General features: G+C 51.1%; 2 protein-coding genes across 2 annotated transcripts in view; one reads left to right on the forward strand and one right to left on the reverse strand.

The window, feature by feature from the left end:
* The first annotated feature begins 3146 nt into the window (after positions 1-3146).
* Positions 3147-9090, forward strand: CCK (cholecystokinin). The gene is made up of 3 exons (XM_060638369.1): positions 3147-3280; positions 4544-4759; positions 8681-9090. Exons 2-3 carry the CDS (start codon positions 4546-4548, stop codon positions 8812-8814), a joined length of 348 nt encoding a protein of 115 aa, XP_060494352.1. The 5' UTR covers positions 3147-3280; positions 4544-4545; the 3' UTR covers positions 8815-9090.
* Positions 9091-16118: 7028 nt separating this feature from the next.
* The window catches only part of TRAK1 (trafficking kinesin protein 1), a 158282-nt gene continuing 157438 nt past the window's right edge, over positions 16119-16962 (reverse strand). Inside the window, exon 17 of the transcript XR_009611951.3 lies at positions 16119-16526. The gene's annotated coding sequence lies outside the window, so the exon portion shown is untranslated. The remainder of the gene's footprint in view (positions 16527-16962) is intronic.

Raw genomic sequence — 16962 nt, forward strand, 5'->3', positions numbered from 1 at the left:
ACATATGTCTTTGAGATCCTTCCCGTGGCTAAAAATCCTACATTGAAGTGATTGCATCTGTTGCAAGGACCACCCGCTGGAGACACCTCCTTAACTCTAAACAGGACTTCACTTGACTGCTTTTCAGCACAATCAGATAGAAATTTCGAGATTCTAAAACCAGTTAAAGTCTCACCACTGCTCTGTCGCAAATGCCACATCTGGATACGGCTGTCATGCTCTCAGCCCCCTGCACGAGGGGAAGGACCCTCCACGTTCTGGACCCCAGCTGGTGAGTCTTGCTCAGTGGTAACGGGGTGAGGGTTGGGCAGGTGGGGGACAGAGAGGGCACTGCTCAGGGCTCATTCTCAACGTGCTCCTGGACTGCCCATGCACAAGCAGTGAGTTCAATCTTCTATTAATTAGACTCATTACCTACCTCACCCTCATATCCCAAACCTGCTCTCATACCTGAATTCCTTGTCTTGGGTAATTCTCCACACCCTCCTCCCCTGGCTCACGACATGGAGCCTCGAGGTCAGCCTCAGTCACCCAGTTTCACTGCCTCCACAGGCTTCTCGAACACCAAGAGGTTAATAGTGGCTGTTCCGGGGTGATGGAATTTTTCCTTTTTTCCCTACTTTTACTTATTTTCTGAATTATCTCTGATGAACACATTACTTTCATAATGTTTAGTATGTTTCATAATAATTAATAGTTTCATAATGGGTTATATCCTAAATATAAATCTATCTTGATCCCTCCTGGCCTTCCTAACAGATCCTGACTTACAGTCTCCCCTCTCACTTGGAACACCTTTCACATCACAACCAGACTCTTCTTTCTGAACCCGGAGCCTCATTCCTTCCCTCCCCCTCATCAAAACATTTCTCTGGGATGGTGCCCGACCTCCTCCACCCAAAGGGCCCCCCAAATACATCAGAATCACCAGGGGGTGTATGTACGTTTACTTGTTTTTTTCTGCTCTCCCATTATACTGTCATCATTGTTCATACTGAATCCCCAATGCCTGGCACAAAGCAAGGGTTCAATAAATATTAATTATTTTTTTAAAAATTTTTTTTTCAACGTTTTTTATTTATTTTTGGGACAGAGAGAGACAGAGCATGAACGGGGGAGGGGCAGAGAGAGAGGGAGACACAGAATCGGAAACAGGCTCCAGGCTCCGAGCCATCAGCCCAGAGCCCGACGTGGGGCTCGAACTCACGGACCGCGAGATCGTGACCTGGCTGAAGTCGGACGCTTAACCGACTGCGCCACCCAGGCGCCCCAATAAATATTAATTATTAATGAAATGCATGGAAGGAAGGAAGTTAAGTAACCGGCTTACCATAGGGAAATTCTACAGCAGTGGTTCTCAATGTATGCTCGGGGGCCACCAGGAGGCGCATCATGGGGAACTTGCTAGAAATGCAGATTCTTGGGCCTCACCTCAGAATCAGAAGCTCTAGCGACAATTGAACAAGCCCGTTACGTGATTTTTAAAAAAAAAAAATTTTAAAACATTTATTCATTTTTAATGAGAGAGACAGAGCATGGGTGGGGGAGGGGCAGAGAGAGAGGGAGACACAGAATCTGAAGCAGGTTCCAGGCTCTGAGCTGTCAGCACAGAGCCGGACCTGGGGGGCTCCAACTCAGGAACCGCGAGATCCTGACCTGAGCTGAAGTCTGGCGCTTAACGACCGAGCTACCCAGGCGCCCCTCCATGATTCTGTTTGATAACAAGTTTATGTTCCCAGAAATGTCTTGGCCACGGTCAGGAATAAAACTAGTCTCTCCAACACAACCTTCGCAGCAGACTCGTGGGAAAACATTTTATCTGCTGCCTTTTCAGAAACGTTTCCTTTAGGTTGCAGAAATACTGCAGCGTCTAGAGTTTAGAAAGGGGGAGGGGTGCAACCAGAAGTGTCTCCCCCGCCCCCCACCCCTGCCGCCTCGCAGCGCTCCCCGTGGTCCCGCCATCTCCGGAGCCCCACAGCTGAGCCCCGCAGATGCCAGTTTTGAAAGAAGCACTTCCAAATCCTCTGGAGGGAAAGGGGAAGAGGAATGGAGGGTCCCGGGACGGGACGAGGGGTAGACGCGACCCCCCGGGTCTCAGGCTGGGAGGCCTCGGTGGCGAGGAGGTTGGCGGTGCCTTTCGCGGGGACGCGGCGAACTCGAGCACCAACGCAAATGGCTTCAGGTCGGCGACGGGCTTGGGCACCACGGCGCCCTGGCGCCGGTCGCCTGGCACACGAGCCAGGGGCGCGATCGCGCAGGGAAGGACGCGGGGCGGCCTCGGTGCCTCGTTGCCCCCTGCGGGCGTCGAGTGACCCCTGCTCGTCCAAGCCGAACAGCCCCCGCTGGCGCGGAGACCGGGCCCGGGCGTGGGCGCTCGGCGACTCCGGGAAGGTGGGAGCGGCGGATGCCGTTGCCGGAGGGGAACGCGGAGCGGGGGCTCTTTGGGACGCTCGCTGGCGCCACTTGTCGGCGACCGGGAGCCGCGCGCGCCGCGAGCAGGAGCTAATTCAGCCCCGGAGGAAAACACAGCCCTTTCCCAAACTCTGAGCAAAGCCCTGTGGTGTCGTCCCCACTTTACAGCCGCGTGAACAGAGGTTGGGAGTCCAGGAGCCAGCTCCGGCCGGAACCCTTTTCACTGGCCGGGGAACACAAGCCCTAGGAATCCTGGAGAACCTCCAGGGCTTTTCCTAGGACCGCGAAGAAGACAGTGAAGACCCCTCCCTCCCCCTGGAAGCCCACTCACTGATCCAAACATCCAGGGCGCAGCCAGGGAGGTTCCGAGGGGAGCCAACACCCCTCCAGCTCAGAATTACACTTCTGACCCCCAGCCCTGTCTAGTCACCCCACCCCACCCCACCCCGCCCGCCGCGTCCCCGGTCCCCAAAGCAGACTAAACTCTCCAGCAGCTTCTCCATCCTGGAGGAGATTCCCCACACCTAGGCTTCCCACCCTAGAATGAGAAAGGGAGAGGGAGCGGGACAGATCTGGGAGAGGAAGCTCCCCCCCCCCCAACAGAGAGGGGGGCGGGACACCCGACACCAACTCCACAGAGCCATCGCCCCCTCTCTCCCAGGAGCCACTTCAATCGGTCGTCGCCCCAGTGGCCGCCCCGGAGCACGTGTTGCTGCCCGTCTGCGTCAAGGCTGGCTAAATAGATGACTGGCTAACAGCGCCGGGAGGGGCTATTTAAGCAGCAGCCTCCTGCCGGCCCACCCTGAACTTGGCTGGGCTCCCCGCCGCTCCGGTGGAAACGCGAAGCCAGCTGCGTCCTACTCTGAAGGTAGGTTCCGCACTCTCCCGCGGGGGATCCAAGTGTTCAGTTGGCTGAAGAATACTGTCTTCAGTTTGGTACCCTTTTTTCTGCTTCCTGTGTCTTCTTTCCGACAGCTCGAAAGACCTTGCTCGAGGTCGGAGACAACAAGGAGGTCTGGGTGGGTACAGCTGATGGAGAGACTTCCAAGCGCCTGCTTTGTTCTCAGCAGCACGCAATGCCGGGATATCTATTTGCTGGGATTAGCATGCAAAGTGGGGTTTGCTAGATGTTGCACAGAAGTGCCAGGTACTTTGCAATCTCTTCAAATAAACTACCAAGAGGTTTTAAGATTTAAACTCATTTTCTAAACGTTGCAGAAAAAGTCAGGGCTTTGGGGATGGAAACGTGCGAGTGTTACCTGCTCGTGGATCCAAGATGCAGCGGAGTTTTGCCAACGACTGAAGACGGAGCGCATATTTCTGATTTTGAAAAGCCATTCTTGTGGTTTGCGTGGTGGTTTACTGCCAAATCCCATCTACACCTTAAAGAAACTTTATAAATGTGGCTTTTATTTATTGTTCCCACATTTTATTATTTTTTTTTAAATTTCTTAACGTTTATTTATTTTTGAGACAGGGAGAGACAGCATGAACGGGGGAGGGTCAGAGAGAGAGGGAGACACAGAATCTGAAACAGGCTCCGGGCCCTGAGCGGTCAGCACAGAGCCCGACGCGGGGCTCGAACTCACGGACCGTGAGATCATGACCTGAGCCGAAGTCGGACGCTCAACCGACTGAGCCACCCAGGCGCCCCTACTGTTCCCATATTTTAAACTGCGCTACTCATTTTTCGCCGTTTATGAAAGCTTTTTAGCTGTCAAGGATCTCATTTCTCCCACGGAGTCTTCTCTCCGGCTAATTTTCCCATCTTTAATTAATCTCTTGCTTTTCCAGTTAGAAGACAGACGCTTTAAGAACACTTTCTGGCACTAAAGGGAAACAGAAGATTTTCCTTCTGCTAACCAGGGCAGAAGACAGGGTCTCCGTCCCATACCGGGGCACCGGGTGTGGTTCCCCCAAAAGACAAAAGGAGCGCGCTTGGAGCTCCCGTCGGCGCTTGGCGGCGCTTGGCGAGCCCCCGTGCCCTAGAGCTTGCGCAAGCGTGGCGGGTCTGGAGCCCCGCGCGTTTGGACTGAGCCCCCTTTTCCATAGCCCAGGTGCCCCGACCCTCCGCGAGAGGCCGCGACGCCCCACCTTTTCGTTCACGTCCCCTCCTCTTCGCTCTCCGCAGCCATGAACGGAGGCGTGTGCCTGTGCGTGCTGATGGCTGTACTGGCGGCGGGCGCCCTGGCGCAGCCGGTACCCGCGGCGGACCCTGCGGGCCCAGGGGCGCAGCAGGAGGAGGAAGCGCTCCGGCGGCAGCTGAGGGCCGTGCAGAAGGTGGACGGCGAGCCCCGAGCGCACCTGGGCGCGCTGCTGGCCAGATACATCCAGCAGGCCCGGAAAGGTACGGATGCTCATTCATCTGTGGGGTCCTTATCCCTCACTTCCGCCCCCGCGCGGGGCTCCCAATCCCGACCTTCTTCCCTAGCGTCGGGCGGATGGAGGTGGGTGACCTCTCCAAACGGAACACAGGCCGCGCGTTAGGCTGAAAGGGTTTTCACTTTCTTTTCCCAATTGTACTGCACCGGGCGGTGTGGTTTTCTGGACGTCCTTTGTAGCAAACTGAGAGCTAGTGTGGAAGATTACATTTATTGGGGAAAACCGTTTTTAAAAGCTTTCTTGAAACTGACGTTTGGTACGTGTGGCTGTTTAAGCTCAACACCACATTATGAAGACGTTAAAAGGTAATTGCAGAGCAAATTACTGACTCAAAAAAGGTTTTCAGTTCTACTACATACCCTCTACTGAAAATGCAGAGGAATCTGAAGCCACTCTGACGCTGACACTTGAAAGCCCCCCGGCAGGAAAGAATCAATGCTGAGAAAACGTTTGAGTTCTGACTGCAACCGTTGAAAGAGAAGTGACAACGTGTCAGGTTTCCCAGAAGAACATAACAGGAGGAAAGAGTCAGGAGCAGTTTTGAGTTCCCCTCGTCAGTGATTTCAAATGATCACCCAATAGACCCGTTTGTTTTTATTTTGCTGTTGGAGAAATGGTCCCAGTTGCAGCAGGAGCCCTCAAGCCACAGATTTCTCAGCATCAAAGTCTTTCTCCAGGAATAAGGTGACTGGGGGGCTCACTAGCCGAGTGCCATGCTATCAACCCTGCCCCTCTCCTGGGCCTGTCTCATCTATAAAGCAGGGATGAGGCTACAGTTCCCCTAGGTCCCTTCTAGCTCTTTGTGTGATTCAGAGGGAGGCTCATTCGTCTGTATGCTCCTTAGGAATCATGATTGGGACTGGGGCATTTTTTTTCTACCAACTTGTTCCACAGTGACACTTATGGTCGACACAGGCTGTGACGCAGTAGGCTAAACTGGACCAACACGGCTGGACAATAAACCACAAAAAATGCCGCTGGGAGGGGTGGGAGGGGGTCCTTTCCCATGAGGCTCCCTTACCCTCTCATGTGCCGGGACCTGGAGCTCGAGGCTTGACTAGACAAGGAGGAAATGATGGGCTCAGCTTTCCAGAGTCTCTGATGGTTTCATATGAAGGTAAGATTGGGACTTTTTGACCAGGGGAGTTCAGAAGGAAAACAAAAGAAAACAAAACAAAACAGAAGATGATGTGTTACATTTTGTCCTCACTTTGAGAAATTATCCCAGCTACCGTCTTCTGTTTTGCTCTCCAGCTAATTGAACCGAGAGATGTGGAAATACTAGTCAGATGGCAGAGGAAGTCTGAAAACTTTTTGAGTTCTTGCTGATTGTCTGCATCAAGATAAGTTGATGTCTGTCCTTGGAGGTAGGCTGAACTTCAGCCAGACCAGTCTGAAATAGCGTAGGTTTTTCATTGAGCCATAATCTGGAGCCACCTCCCCACCTTAGGGAAAAAACCACCAGAAACAGGTCCGGGAAGGAAGCCAGTTACCACACCATTTCCCCAGAACTGACATTGACAGCGGCTTTATGCTACAAATAGCTGGAAGCTTCTTCCCGGCGCCTCTTCTCAGCCACCTTCTCCCTTGGCCTTCAGCCTGTGGCACCAACCACACCTACGTGGGAATGGCAGCCTCTGCCTCCCCTGGCTGCTGACACCCACCACGAGCACTGGCTAGGAAACAATCAGACTCGTCTGTTTGACGAATATGAACCGGGGATAAATATTTACACCTCGACAGTTTCTTTGACTATTCTACTATTTTGATTATCGTGCTGGGTATTTACTCAACTGTTGTGCTTAAAGACCCTAAACGCGATAATGCACTCTTTGAGGAGTGCTCAAGAGGTGATCATTAGGGATTGTCTGCAAAGCTTTCAGTGACTGAGGAGAAGCAATTCTATTGAGGGAGCACGGGGACATATGGCATACACCTGCCCCGTGCCCAGCAAAGCTCTCATGCTACAGCTGTAACACCTGTACGGTTAGCCCCCAGCAGCCCCGTGGAGTAAGCTCGCTTATTCTTCGTCACTGTGGGAGCCAGGACTCTAAGAATGCATAAGCCACATGACTCCGCACATCTAGGCCGACTCTGCACGTCTGAGAGTCCGTCCAGGCCCTGCCCTCCCCAGAAGGTCCAGAAGCCATTCAGCTTCCCATTCGGGGTTTTCGAGTCTAAAGGAGCCAGGTCCTTCACTTCCGTTCCATAAACCAGTTGTAAGTCCCTACTCTCGTCTGCACTGGGGAAGTGAGCGAGGACCCCGGTAGATGCACACGCTGTGAGCGCAGAGCTGTGTGTGGAATGGGGAAATTGAGGTGTGTAAGGAGCACAGCCACCAGGGCTTAACGTGGTGCCCCCACCAAGAACCCAGGCTGCTTGTGCCCGTGGAAGCTGCCACTTCGCCTCATTAACTGGAACTTGGGGCCGTGCCAGCCTTTGGTGGGGGTGTTCGTCCGCGGCAGGCGGGAAGATGGGCCGTATTTCCATGACTGTGTACAGATAACTGGACTGCAGGGTTTTTTGTTTTTATTTTTTTAGTGTGAGGACTAATCTTTTACCTGGAAGATGTTGAGCAATTCGATAGCTGGGGCTCTCTTCCTTGTGCATAGGCTGGAGATATCTGCAAGGGGCTGGAATGTGCTGGATTGACTCTCGGATTCCAAGGCCGGGAAGGGATTGAGGTGGGGAGGGGGGCGGAAAAGAATGGGTGGGGACATGGCTTGTATAATTGTTTCTGGTTTTTAATTTAGCTGGCTTTACTTGGTTATCCAATGAGACAGAGGAACTGCTTCTGCAAGGTCATGTGTCACTAAATAAGCCACGGTCTGTCTGACTCTTTGCAGCCTGAGGGCGGGAGTTGGCAGGGGCAGCCTCATACAGAAGGGCTGAATGCCAGCGTCACAAGCAGTGGGGACGCAGTGCACTGATCCAATAGGAAGTGTGGGGTGGTCTTCCATCACTGTGCTCTTAAAGTCCCCTGGGCTTGGCCCTTCGAGGTCCCTGAGGGACTTACTTGCCTCTTGGCTTGCACAGAAGAAGGCCTTCTACCGATTTCATACCCGGGAGGCCTCTGTCTGTGACCCTTGGCCTAGGACTATGTCATGTCTCCCAAGAAACAGCTCCTTCGTGTCCCTTCTCCCTCAATGTGAATTATACATGAGAGTCATCCTGTTCCCGAGGACTTAACTCCAGTTCCAAAAGGCCCATTTCTCATTCAGTTATTGCATTTGGATCAAAAGGGCTGAATTAAATAACTTCCTTATTGCCTTTCTGCCCACTCTTCTGTCAGTTACTGACGTAAGATTTTATAATCTGACAGTGTGCCTTTCTCTCAATATCATTTTTTTAAAAAGAAGGTAGCTTTAAAATTAATTTTTAAATGGTATTTGTCTAGTGGTAGGACTTGACTCCATTTTTTTTTAACCATTCTAACATCAAAATACTGTAATTGTGTTACCTTAACAAGAGTCAAGTATGCTCGGGATATGAAGGAGTGAACTTCAGAAATGGGTTAAGTACCAAGAAAATCCTTGCTTGACGTCTGCTGAGGGCCAGCTACGTAAGAGAAAACACGCTTCAGGGGTAGAAAGACCAGGCAGGTCCCAGCTGTGAAAGGCCACGGTCAGTGAATCCGCTTAAATCCTTACAGATTAGAAACCACAACCATAGCCAGCAAATATTACCCTCCCTGCTTACACAGACCTGGGTCCTTGTCTTCTCTGAGATTTTGGGCCAGCAGCCCCACTGCTTGGTAACTCTTTGATACCTTTAAGAAAGTGCATGTTGCAAATTGTCTGGCTTTTCCCATTGCGCTCCTCTCGGATTGAACTGGTGCTGCTCCTAGATATAATGGCCCTGCTTCCTCTTCCCCTGCCCTTCGTAGCTCCTTCTGGCCGAATGTCCGTCATTAAGAACCTGCAGAGCCTGGACCCCAGCCACAGGATAAGCGACCGGGACTACATGGGCTGGATGGATTTTGGCCGGCGCAGTGCTGAGGAGTACGAGTACCCGTCCTAAGGGCCCCCACCTTTGTCAGCAGCCAGGAAGCAACCTCCCGGCTCAGAGGAGGCAGAATACGAAAACAATGACTCACGACCCATTGTCTCTGAAGTTTGACGTTTTAAGTATCTATTTATTAAGTTTTCAATGTGAAAACTATGTCCGTAATCTTGTTCACTACCACCTCACCCCTCACCGGAATTGTACGAGCGGAAGACAAACCGTTTTCCTCGTCTGTGACACCTGGTCCTAAAGTGTTGCTATGCTATTAAAATGATTTCATCCTGCCCCCTAGTTCCCTGTGTCTGTTGAGTGCAAAGGACTCCATTTAATCCTCGGAACCTTCAAGGAGGGCCGCCCGCTACACGGTGCCTGAGGACAAATCCCTACGGTAGATGGTCCCAGAGAGGGCTTGGGAAATGAGGGCGGGCACGGGGCGGACTCCCCTGCTGCAGGCAAAACGGCCGGTGGAAGGGCCTCCTGGGTCAGCTCCATGGCCCAGCCCTGGCCACCCTGGGCCTGGGGCTCCAGCTGGGCTCCACTGCAAGAAGAGAACGTGTCGTGCTTGTGGTGAACACTCATTCGCCTGGGTAAAGACCAGAGAGGCAGCTCGGGATCCGTCCCAAGGTGGAGCCTCACCGTCTTCCCGTCCCCTCAGGAGGCATCTACCCCATCCCACGCCAGGGTTTCTTTAGGTTCTCTTGGCCTTTAACCAAATTACGGAGCAATGCTGTCCGTGCTTCCACATACCTTTGACCCCTCCACGGCCCTGTGGCACAGAGGCTATTGTCCTTCTTTTAGAGACGAGGAAACCGCTCTGAGAGGTGGAAGGGACGGGCCCACGGTTCCCCAGCTAGTGAGATTCACAGACGATCACTCCTAGGGAGTGTGACCCCCAGCACCCCAGCCCTTCCAGACTCTGGAGGGCACATGAATCACCAGGGAAATCTGGTAGCCTGCCCCTTCTGATGCGGCAAGTCTGGCCTCGGGCCTGAGCAAGCTCCCGGGTGGTACCAGTGCTGTGGGTCCCGACCACACTTGGGGCTGCGCGGTCCACAGGGGAGCCTGTGATTACACTCCTTTGGGTCTCCCCGTACCCCAGAGACCTATTTCAGGGCCGGCCGGGTGATCCTGGTAGCCCTCCAGCACAGAAGCTCTCCTTTCCTGGACCCATCCCGCTGGTGGGTCTCTGCAGGGGTCTGTGAGAGAAACTCTTTCAAGAGGACACCCAGAGACAATCTGACACCAGCCACCCACAGTGCAGCCTTTCCGTGCCTCCTGGCCGAGGCCTCCAGAAACCTCGGGTTCCAATCCAGGAAAGGCCCCGGGTGGCCTGATGCAGCAGGACACGCAGCCCCCAAGGGAACAGACGTTGGGAAGAACGTTGGCACATCTATACCTGGTCCTGGAAGGGCCGCACTCAGCCCGGGGTCCTCCCCAGGCCCTCAGTGCCATCTTTCTTGACACCAGAAGGCCACCGGGAAAGTCCTCAGAGGAAGACTGGGTCCTTGCATTCTTTTTTTTCTTTTTTTAGTGTTTGTTTATTATTTTGAGAGAGAGAGGAAGAGAGCTCACGTGGGGGAGGGGCAGAGAGGGGGAGACACGGAATGGGAAGCAGGCTCCAGGCTCCGAGCTGTCAGCACAGAGCCCGATGTGGGGCTCGAACCCACGAACCGTGAGATCGTGACCTGAGCCGAAGTCGGACGCTCAACCGACTGAGCCACCCAGATGCCCCTGGTCCTTGCATTCTTTAACTCGAAGTGAAGTCAGAATTCAGTGTAAAACTGAGACTCTGAACGGACAACACATTATATTGTCCCCTTGTGAGCCATTACCTCATTCAGTCCCTACAATTTGGTCTCAAAGACTGCTTCAGATCTCAGGGGTCCCAGCCCTGGCTAAACACCCAGCTTTAGCACAGAGCACACACCTCGCAAAACAAGTTTTTTCTGGGTGTGTGAGAGATCTTGGGTATAGATGGGGATGAGTGTGTGTGTGTGTGTGTGTGTGCACGCGCGTGCGTGTGTGTTGGGGTGGGGGATGGGGAAGGATTTGGAATTGAATATTAAATCAGCAGCAGGGAATGGGTGACAAAGGTCTGATCTGACCTAGTGATTTATAAATCCTCAGGGAAGTAGATGGTAAAATATTTTCAAAGATACAGACATGGGCCATACGAATATAAACGAACACATGTCAAAGATGTCATTTAACTCATTAATAAAGAGACCACTGAGAGGTCGTATCATTTCAAAGAAGAATCTGCAGGACAGACACATGGAGACATCAAGAATGCTGAAATGAGTTTGCTGATAGATACCGAGCTGGTTCGTACCCTTGGGCCAGTAGAATGTAATGTTTGCAATAATCTGTTATCCGGGACAGAAATTCCCTATATTTTTAGGGGACGATATTCACTTACGTTTCTATAGACAAGAATTATTTGCATGACTGTGGTTTCCTATGGCTTTCAAAGTAGCCCCATCAGAAACACAGACCTCAACAGCATCGGATCAGTGCCCAGAGTCCCACTGAAAGGACACCCACGAATCCCCTTTGCTCTTCAAAGTCTTTCTCAGTTCTTCCTAATCCCGGAGACAGAAAGGAAAAGAACGTTTTTCGCTCCTCTGGGTGCAGGACTCTGTACGAGGGGCCTCGTGGGCACCATCGCAGGACACTGTCCCAATCCTGCCAGCGACGAGGACCCTACCCTTCAAAGAGGAAGCTGGAGCTCAGAGAGGCCAAGTGACTTGCCACGCACAACATGGCGACTCCAGGGTTGAAGCGGTTGGTTCTGAACTTCTCATGGGTCACCTAGAGCCACCGTCTGGCAGAGAACAGGCTCGGAGACTCATTTGTAAGTGGTGTTTGCGCGAGTCTGAATTAGACTGAATTAGCGTGTGTGGTAATTTGCGGGGGGCGTTGAGGGGACTCGACAGAGCACAGTGAGTGGGGGTGGGGAACCTGAACATCTGTCCCCTGTCCCTCTTGGTGTCACCACTGGACTCAGGTCAGTCCCCTTCTAACTGCTGTGCGCTGTGCTTGTCTCTGTGTCACTTGCTGACACAGGGACCTCGGAGCCAGAACATAGAACCAGCTCTTCCTTAGCCCTTCCTGGGGGATCACATCGGGCTTCTGCAGCCGAGCTGAGCAAGTGTCGCAGAAGAGCCGGCAGCCCCTCAAAAGCCACGATGCTCCCTTCCTCCCTCCTCTCCCTCCCCTCCCGCCCCTCCCCGCTCACTCCTCTCTCCCCTCAAGGGCCCCTCTCCATCCCCCCTCCTTTGCCAGCTGCTTCTCTTGAATCCCTTCAGCTTGCCGGGCCTGCACCCCAGGCCACCTCCTCCTGCAGCTGTTTCTGCCGTTTGCACCCCAGCTCTGCTCATTAAGCCCGCTGAAGGGCTCCTTTTGCTCGATCCATTGGAATTGACACATGGAAAAGGCCAACGGCTATCATCCTAGCTCAACACGCACCCTCCCCTACCCCGACCCCCATTTTATACATGACAAACCCACTCAAGATCACATACTGAGTGAGTGGCAGGACCTGCAAGACCTCTCTGGAATTAGCTCCTTGCCAGGCCGAGACATAGGAGGCTTCCCTGCTGGCTCCTGCACTCCTCACACCTCTAGACCTCTGGTTTAAGAGGCCCGACCTGGCCTGTCCTGACCGGCGGCCATTCAAGTCTCAAAAAGGCCAGCAGCCACGGAGTGCACAGGAGTCACTTCCCCAAGATTCCCTTTACCAAAATCTGACTGTAACATATTTCTCCTGTAAAGTGAGAAAATCTTTACCCAGTGCGCCCCAACCTACAGATGGCATCTTGGTTCTCAGATGCAGCCAATCACAGATAAAGGAGAGGGAAGATGGGAGAAGGATATCCTATGTTCATTCTTTTAACAAACAACACAGAAACACCATCCCCCTTTCTTGTCTCAGGTTGACGAGCCAAAGGAAAAGAATCTTGACCGCTTAGTTAGATTTCCAGGTACCTTCAGTTGTTTGGTTTTTTTTTTCAACAACTTCAAATGATTGTGAGTTTTGAAGATACATAAAGCAGAGGTCAAGCCAAAAAGAGGAAAAATTGTTGCCTCGCTAATTTCCCCTGGGCTCTGGGTTCTGAAAGGATTTATTAAAATTATCTGTTTTGTCTCCTGCTCTAAGATGTGTCCTCCCAGAGAACAGGGGCAGGGGGCCCCAGGTGAGGACGTACCTGCCAGGGTTCTCCACTTTATACGAAGCCCTCGTGACAGACCTCCCCCTAGACATATGGTCATTATCAGTCCCACCTCTCTGACCTCGTCTTTCACCACCACCCCTTCATTCACTCATTACACTACAGCCTTACTGTCTTCCTTGTTATTCCGTGGAAACACTAAACTCGCTCCTGCCTCAGGGCTTTTGCCTGTGCTGTTCCCTTTGTCTGGCTTGCTCTTGCTCCAAAAAGCATGAGTAGACCTTTCAGCTCATTCAGTTCTAACATATCCTGCTCAGAGACTGCCCTGACCATTCTTTTAAAGAGCTCCTCCATTGCTCTCTATCCTTTTCCTTTATACGGTTCTCTGGCTGTTTTCAAGGTATTTTCTCTGTCTTCAGCTTTCAGTAGTTTGTTTACATTGTATCTGGGTGTGGATTTCTTTCAGTTTAACTTGTTTGGGATTTGTTCAGCTTCTTGAATCTGTAAGTTTGTATCTTTTGCCAAACTTGGGGAGTTTTCGATCATTATTTCTTCAAATACTTTCCCATCATCACATGCTTTCTTGTCTCCTCCTGGGATTCTGATGACACAAACATTCAACCTTTTGTTGTTGTCCCACATGTTCCAGAGACTTTGTTCATTTTTTTCTCTCTGCGGCTTACCATGGATAATTTCTATTTATCAATCTTCCGGTTCCCTCACTCTTTCTCTGTCATTTCCTTTCTGCTAATGAGTCCCAACCAGTGAGTTTCTTAGTATGGTTTTGTATTTCTCAGTTCTAGAATCTCCATGCAGATCTTCTATTTCCTTGCGAAGATTTTCTATTCTAATGTGTTTCCAGGATGTTTGCGATTGCTCATTTGAGCACTTTTAGAACAGCAGCTTGACAGTCTTTGATAATTCCAACATTTGTGAAATCTCATCATTGGTGTCTGCTGATTGTGTTTTCTGAGAAAAAACTGAAAATCTCATGGTTCTTTGCATGCTCAGCAATTTTGAATTGTATCCTGGACAATTTGAACATTGCATTATGGATCTCGTTTAAGTCTTACAAAAAATGTTGACATTTTTGTTTTAGCGGTTAGGTCCCTAACCTGGTTAGGGTCAGTCTACAAGGTCTAACCCACCTTCTGTGGGGTACGGTTCTAATGCAGTTCAGTTTTCAGTCAAGTCCAATGAAGTTTCCTGGTTTGGAAACTCTCAAATCCCCCAGTGACCGCTGTGGGAACTGAGCGGTGCTCTACATATAACTGAAGTTCTCCCATCCAAGTACTAATTTCCTGACCGGTTGGGATCAGGCATTCAGGGTCGTAGGCTGGTAGACCATAACTTAGATTCTCCAAGTCTTTGATATGCTAATTAGGACCTGATCCAGACATGCAGGGCTCGGGAGTCCGTAAACAATGATACAGACTCAGTTTCCTGAGCCCTTCCTTCTCTGCAGTCTCCCCTGCCCTTTTCAGTTCTGCGGGTTCCCCTTGTGGGTCTTCCACCCACTTCCATTCAGGTCCCAGTGGCAGGAGAAAAAAGCCGTGGGGGCTGGCCTCACCTTCTTGGGATCACAGCTCCTCTGATCAAAGAGCAGGTTCCCCTTGTTCAGAGTTTTGGCTCCTACTGATTTCATTACTGACTGTCACCACCGCGGTGTGGGTTTGCCTGGGAGCTGTCGCGTGGGAGAACAGAGAACGAGAAGAAATAGAAAACCAGGGAACGCTCATGCTTCCTGGGCATTAAGAGCTTCCTATGTCACTCCTCAAACCAGAACTAACAGGCATCTCCCGGAACTGTCTGTGCCCTCGACCTCACTTCCGGTTTCTAGTGCATTAAGCTTAAGAAAGGCATCGCCTGGAGCCATCGGGGATTTCCCCCTGCCTTCTCCCAGCCTTCTCTCAGTCTGGCACTTCCTACTGGAACTATAGGATCTAGATGTGATGTCATCTCAAGATGTGCCAAAATTTGAAACCCAGTCATTAATGGCATCAGGCTATTCTCTAAGAAGGGGTGGCTTAATTTGTTATGTTAATTTTGACTCATTTAACGTGACTCCCAAGAGGCTTCTGGTTGGGAAAATCTCAAGAAAGAACAAGAGTTGCTGCCGTGTGGAATGTTACATCTAACCAAGTCCCAAGGCCAGCACCTTTTGTGCCTTTCCCTGCCCATGGCTCACACGCTGGTGTGGGCGAATAGAAGCAGGCATTGGCAGTAGTTCAAGCCCTACCTGCCCAAACACCTGTGGACCACAGCCAGCATGACTTCCATGTGTTCGATCTCTAAGTTCCTTTTTGGAAAGGATTCAGCTACTCCCTTACATCATCTTGTCTGGTCTGTTACAAACCCTTCACTGGCTTAACACGCGTGGAACTACACCCGTGTGCCAGGCACTGTGTTGACATGGCAGGTACAGAGACCGAGCCAGCTGGTAGACTCATGAATTCATAGCGCAGTGCACCAGGAACTGACAGGTAATGCGCAGAAGCTAGGAGAAAGCAGTGTGGCTGAATTAAGGGGCCAGCCAGCCGGGCAGCTGCCTGAGGGTGCCAGTCTCTGAGTGACATCGAACCACCACCGAGGCAAGTTGGAAACCAGGTGTCAGTGAAGTTCTTCACGCTGAATAACTTACCTAACTGGAGAAATGGAGGTTTGGTGTCACCCCTACAGAAGACAACAGCGCCCTCAAGTGCACATTTAAAAAACCCACGCACACCTCTGGGTACCAAGCATCTCTTCAAAGAAACAGTGGTGCCCATGTTGAAACCTGCAGGATCAGGCCCATTTCTCCTTCCCAACCTGCTGGTTATCTCAACAGTTGGTTGAAATTTTAAAACCAGAGGATTCAGGGTACGGGGGCTGTTTTCTAAGAATGGAGATGGTTTCTTTTATTATTTTAATTTTGAGCCTTTAATATGTTAGGTTTGGAAAATCACCCAATGAAACTGAAGAGAGAATAAGGGCCACAAGCAAGTGAAGTGCTTTATGTAGAATTAAAACCAAGAAAAATTAAGTCTCAGATATATCGTGAAGGCGACTTGGTAGCTATGGTTACCTCTAATTAGTGAGTACCTTATGCTTTCCAGATCTGAGTGGAGGAAAATGGAAAGGAAAAATAACTTCAAATAAGTAAACACGTTAATTTCCATTGGGTGCATGTATTCTTGCACTTTGAACATAAAGGATGAGATGTAAAAATTTGTTCTCTTCACCTTCGCCTTCTGTGTCTTCCTTGCATAACGAGGACTCATAAGCCCAAACTGGGGGTCAAGGAAGTCTCCTCGAAGGAAGTGGCACCAGGGTGCAGGACAGGCAGCTCATGGCAGAGTCACACCTACACAGGAGTTCTAACTGTGGCTGAATTAGAGTGAGCGTACGCAGTATCCGAATGAACTCCTCCGGTTCTGGGCTGGACCCCAGGGAAGGGTTGGATCTGGCTGTGGTCCCCATCAGGAACGCCCGGTTGGAGGGTCCATAATGACTTGGACTTGCACTTGAACGGAGGGAAGTCCCAAGAGAAGGTGATCTGGAGTCCAGTCAGGTGTTCTGAGAGAAGACACGACACAAAAAACATACCCACATTTAAAGGGAGAAGCGAAGTGGGGCAACCATGCCACATACTTCAGCCATCTCATCCCTACCAGAGCTGAAGCCCCATCTTCGATCTGACCCAGCCTCCAGCTGAATTCAGGCTGTCGGCAGAGGGGAAGGCTCCTGTCTCTCTGAGGGACTTCTCCACTTCAAAGGAGAAAGATTTCATCTATAATTAATGAACTCATAAAATGGGTTTCCAAGGAACACTAGACACAGCATGCAGATTTAAATTCTTATTCTCTTCCACTGTCCGGAAAAGAATTGTGGGATTGGAATCTGGATAGCACAAACTTTGGTCTGTGTGGGAAACCCCTGAAGTTGTTCATTTATTTTTTCACCCTTTCATTCAAAAGCTATTTACTGAGATGACTGTGGTCCGGACACAGAG

Source organism: Panthera onca, chromosome C2 (genome assembly GCF_046562875.1).
Source record: "Panthera onca isolate mPanOnc1 chromosome C2, mPanOnc1 haplotype 2, whole genome shotgun sequence".
Taxonomy (NCBI): domain Eukaryota; kingdom Metazoa; phylum Chordata; class Mammalia; order Carnivora; family Felidae; genus Panthera; species Panthera onca.